The 5,550-nt window shown below is 44.2% G+C and overlaps 1 protein-coding gene across 1 annotated transcript; it reads left to right on the top strand.

Annotated features, from left to right (window-relative positions):
* On the top strand, positions 1–5,114 carry LSMEM1 (leucine rich single-pass membrane protein 1; the record flags this gene model as incomplete). The annotated part of the gene is made up of 3 exons (XM_080702007.1): positions 1–136; positions 539–667; positions 4,984–5,114. Exons 1-3 carry the CDS (start codon positions 10–12, stop codon positions 5,112–5,114), a joined length of 387 nt encoding a protein of 128 aa, XP_080558133.1. The 5' UTR covers positions 1–9.
* Between the last annotated feature and the right edge of the window lie 436 nt (positions 5,115–5,550).

Below are 5,550 nucleotides of genomic sequence, written 5' to 3'. Positions count from 1 at the left end.
CCAGGGACAATGAATCATTCTTTCCAGGACACTGGCTCTTGGGGCAGACATGAAGGTGGACAGCTTTATGTTGTGGATTCCATAAATGACTTGAACAGACTGAACCTCTGTCCTGTTGGATCACAGCATCTGTTCTGTACGTTGTTTAGTGGCTCTCCCGGCCTCTTGGGTCTCCTAAAAAGAGAAAGGCTGCGGAGGGTGTGTGTGTGTGTGTGTGTGTGTGTGTGTGTGTGTGTGTGTGTGTGTGTGTGTGTGTGTGTGAATGTGGGGGGTGGGCATTAGGAATAGCCTGGCATTGGAAATGCTGTTTATTTTTAGCCATTATTTTTTGCATTTTTTCTCCAAATACTTCACAGGACTATGGGCTTTCTTGGTTACCAAGGAAAAATGGGTCTTATGTATTCATAAGACCCTTTCTAGGGCTGTAGAGAGCGAGGGGCGGGCTCCTCACTCCCCTCTCTCACACAGGGACTCTTGGTTTCTGCAGACACTAATGCTGAGAGCTCTTGCCGTTGTTTTTCTCTTTGCTTCCCATCAGCTCTAGAGGAGAAAGTCCCGGATGTTGGCACAAACTCGAGAAATGGGAGCCGGAGTCTGTTTTACCTGGGGCTGCTCCTGGCGCTGATTGTCAGCCTGGCGCTGGTTTTCTTTGTGATATTTCTCATAAGTAAGTACCACCAAAAGGCTGTTCAGTACTGCTGCGCACTTGCTCTTTCAGGGTGCTTTCCGTAGCTGCTTCTTTGATTTTGCTCCTGCAGTGAGGCGGTGCTTGCTGGTAATTAAAGCTTCCTCTAGGACACACAGGAGAACAGGGCCTGGAGCGCAGCCCTTTGCTCAGGGAAGGGGACCTGGCACACCGGCACCGCACCAGCCCACAGCGCCGGAAGCTCACAAACTCCTGTGTCGCGTACACACGTACACTTGAGTTTCTCACTTGGAGCCCCTAGCTGTCGAGCGGCAGGCGACTTACAACAGTTAATCTTATAATTTCTTTATCCAATACATAGATTTCTCATTTATAGTCTTTCTCTCTTATTTAATTTTTTTTGTACTGAGATTTTGTTCTGTGTGTGTGTGGTATTGGGGATGGAACCCAGGGGCATTCTACCTCCGAGCTCTACCCCCAGCCCTATTTTTTATTCTTTATTTTGAAACAGGGTCTCACTGAGTTGCAAAGGGCCTCACTAAGTAGCTGAGGCTGTCTGTGAACCCGGATCCTCCTGTCTCGGCCTCCCAAATGCTGTGTACTGGGGATTTAACTTGGGGACATTTTACCTTTGAGTTACACCCTACACCCACACCCACACCCACACCCACAATAGATAAATTAAATATATATACATATATATACATGTATATGTATATATATGTGTATATATATACATGTGTACATGTGTATATATATACATCCTCCTGTCTCAGCCTTCTAAGAATTATTTTTTATCCTTTCCCAGACTACTTAAAAATGCAAAGATCCAGCAGGTTTGCCTTGTAATTACAATGACTCAGGAGACTGAGGTAGGAGGATCACAAGTTCCAGGCCAGACTCTGTAACTTAGCAAGACCCTGTCTCAAAATAAGAAATAAAAAGAGCTAGGGGTGTAGCTTAGTGGTGAGGCACCCCGGGTCCAATCCCTAGTACTGCAGAATAAAAACTGCAAAGACCTTTATGTGAGCATAATCTTTTTTTTTTTTTTTTTTTTTAGTGGTGGTACTGGGGTTCCTGGAAGCCCTTCTATTTCCGAGCTACACTCCCAGACCTATTTTTACATTTTTATTTGGAAACAGGGTCTCCTAAGCCAGCACGCGTTGGCTGGCTTCGAACCTGCACGATCCTCCTGTCTCTGCCTCCCAAGCGTGGGGATTACAAGCGTGTGCCACCACGCCCGGCCTGTGAGCATAATCTTTGACAACATGTTTTTGCCTGGAGCCTTTAACTCTTCTAAATGAGAAGCAGAGCTCCGTGTCTTTTGAATGTTTCTGTGTTCATTAAAGATGGAGGAGGTGGAGCTAGCCGAGCATGGTGGTGCATGCTTGTAATCCTTGGGCTTGGGAGGCTGAGACAGGAGGATCGCAAGGGTTCGAAGCCAGCCTCAGCTACTTAGTGAAACTTTCAGCAAGTTAGTGAGACCCTGTTTCCAAATAAAATATATATATAACAAAAAGGTCTGGGAGTATAGCCCGGGGATAGAAAGCCTCTGGGTTCCACCCCCAGTACCACCAAAGATGGAGGAGGTGGAGATGTTCAGGATGAGAAGAGAGAGCTGGGCAGAGTGCGTGGTCCTTGCATTGCATCTAACCTGTCTTGTTCTCCAAAGACTCTTTCCTCCTAGCAGCCTGAGGACTTTAGCCTCGGGTTGGGGCTGGCCAGAGAGGTGGTTTTTAGTTGCTTCTCTCTCACCCAGCTGATGCCATCTTGAGCTTACAGGCTAGCATGCCAGTTATCCTTACAATAATTGAGAACGGGAGGAGGGCTGACTGCTGAACCTGCAGGATCAGAAAAGGCTATTCTGAAATGTTAGTTCAACATAAATTAATGCTCTGCCTGCCATGCTGGACTGGGAATTATGACCCAGTTAAATGTGTAGAAAATTGAAGTTCATCTACAGAATTGTTAGCAGCCCCAAAGAAATTCTCTCTTCTGTGGGATAAATGGCAACATTAAAGGCAATGCTAATAACAAATGTTATATATTGGGTGCTAACGCAGTCTCTTGCACCATGCTAAGTGCTTGATATCTGTTGGTTTGAAACCTTCTAAAAACTATAGTATAGGATCCATTATTGTTCTGGGTTTCCCAATGCTAGAAATGAAGCATAATATGCCCCAGGTCACATCATACACTAGCTGTCAAGTTAGGGCTCAAAGAGACAGCCTGATGCCAGACACAGTGCCCTACACCCAAACTCCTCTATTCCTCTTGTTCCCTTGTTAAAATAAGATTTATTTTGTAATTGCCTCAAGTGTTTATATTGAGGATACAGGCATACTATGTAAGTGTAAGAAGCAGAAAGGCAATGTGGACAAAAAGAGTGTCTTTTTATTGGACAATTACTCTGAGTTGGATATATTAAACTACCCTCAGGGTGGTGTGTAATATATTTATTCGGCTCATATAAGACTGAGGCCCAGAGAGTTGACTTCTCCTTGTTTACCTGGCTTATCAGAGGCAGACTTGGTCTCAAGTCCTGGCTTGTCCAGTACTAGGGCTCCACTGCCCATGTAAGAATAAACTCTACTTGTGGTTTTCAAATAAACCTTAATTCAGCATAAGATCAGAGTTGGCATGGGCACTTGTGGTCATCTTTCACAGGGAAACCATTTTGTTCTCAGTGGGATTCAACACAAACATGTATTCTTTTAACTGAAGTGCAATGATATTTTCTTTATAACTTTGGCATTTTGACACAAGAGAAATAAGACTGATTATATTCTTTTTTTCCCCTGGTGGTACCAGGGATAGAATGTATACTGATTATATTCTTTTTTTTTTCTGGTGGTACTGAGGATAGAACCCAGGGGCATTCTACCTCTGAGTTCCACTCATAGCCTGATTTTTTAATCTTTATTTTGAAACAGGGTCTCATTAAGTTATAGAGGGTCTCACAGGTTGCTGAGGCTGGCCATGAACCTGTGATCCTCCTGTCTCAGCCTCCCAAGTACTAGAATTACAAGTATGTGCCACCATGCCCATCCTGACTATCTTTTTATTAAACTGCTGGGCCTTCCTTAAGTTTTTGTCATGATCTCTGAACTAAGAGGACTCATTACCATAGATGCCTATTGACACAGCCATATTGCACAGAAGAGGGCTAAGTGTTGCCTTCAGGAAAAGGGGGGCTCTGTGGTCAGATGGGTTTGGAAACTGTTGGCCTAGATAATGCTCATGATGTTTCTTTACTTCTTGTGAATCTCCAACGGGCAGGTAGGTCTTCTTTGTATGGAACCTTTTCTCTTTTCATGGAATTTATTTGGGGACTGGTTCATGATAGAATAGACTTAGGCCAGTATGGTTACCACCTCCTTCTAAGTTTGGCCAGTATAGGGAGTTGCAAGAAGAGAAATGGTTTTTATATGTCATAGATTTATTTCAATTTTATGGTTTTCCCTAGAAGCAAGTTGTAACTCTGCCTGACTCAGCAGTAAAGCTCAATTAAGACCCTTCTCTCTTGTCTTGGACCATGTTTCATCCAATATACTTTTTGAGATATGAGGGTGAAGTAACTATTGGGCAGCCAATTTGTCCCAAGGCTGGGACAAACCTCTAACATCTAGTTTACCTCCCCGCTTAGCTCATCAGCTAAACCCAGTAGCATATTATACTGATACCATTATCTCTCAGACAATAGCTTTGGTGGGGAGGGGAACTTGCCTGAAATGAAAATGATAAGGAATTCACATATGAAGTACTGATTCTGTGCTGCATTTCTTAAAAATGCTAACTCTGATAAGCAGACCTCAAAGGGTTTCATTCCTCAGCCACTGTGCAGCAGGGGTTCTGTTTATTTGAAAAAATCTGTGCTCTATTCTCAGGAGTAGTCCGGGGGGAATTACACATTAGTATGGGCTGGTAATTGACAACCAGCAGACATATCAAAATAGGCTGGAACCCAAAGAATGTTATTTCCCAAATGATGAGCCAAAAGCCCTTTCCTGAGAAGAGACCTGGAAATGAGACGAGGTAGCAGTCACCTCTGGGAACGTAGTCAGGTAAATTGGCAGTTTCCTTTCATCTCTCGCAGCAATGTCTTTCTCAGCCAAAATCTGTGTAGAGCTGCCTAAGGGGGTTGAGGCTGGAAACCAAAAGGTTGTAAAAATAATTTACTTAATAGGCACCTCCAGTCTGCACCCGCTTTTCTCCTGAGCTTCTGGGACACGTGGATATTGGAACAGGGGATTTGCAGAGTGCCTCTGGGCACTGTGCTGAGACCCTGTGGGACACATTGCAACCCAAGATAACACAGTCTATTTTTCCATTTGAAGTTCAAACTGGAAGGAAGATGGACGATGTGTCAAAAAGACTGACAGCTGAAGGAAAGGGCATAGATGATCTTAAGAAAATCAACAGCATGATCATAAAGCGACTCAACCAGCTGGACTCTGAACAGAACTAAAGAAATGATTTTCCAAGAGCAGCTGCCACCACCTGGGGCTTCTGGCTTTCCTGGGAGCACATGTTATTAAGAACCAAGTGGGACACTTTCAGAAGACAGAGTATCTAAACAACAAAACTAGCCCAGCCAGGGATGTGCGCAGCTCCTAGGCTGGCTGGAGAGGGGCCAGTGCAACAACAGCTTTATTTAATGGTAGGGTGCTTTAGCATTTTCTCTTTCTTTCTCCCCCCCCCCCCTCTCTCTCTCTCTTTTTTTTTTTTTTTTTGTGGTACAGATGATCAAGCTCAGGGCATTCTACCTCTGAGCTATACCCCGAGGCCTTTTTATTTTTAAATTTTGAAACAGTCTTACTCAGTTACTGTGCACTGACCTTGAACCTGTGATCCCCACCATGCCTGGCTACTTTCACTTTAATGGGATTGGGGTGGCGGTGGCT

The sequence above is a fragment of the Muscardinus avellanarius genome (assembly GCF_963383645.1).
Source record: "Muscardinus avellanarius genome assembly, chromosome: 9".
NCBI lineage: Eukaryota > Metazoa > Chordata > Mammalia > Rodentia > Gliridae > Muscardinus > Muscardinus avellanarius.
Note: the sequence above shows the minus strand (reverse complement) of the source record. Positions and strands in the feature narration are given on the sequence as shown.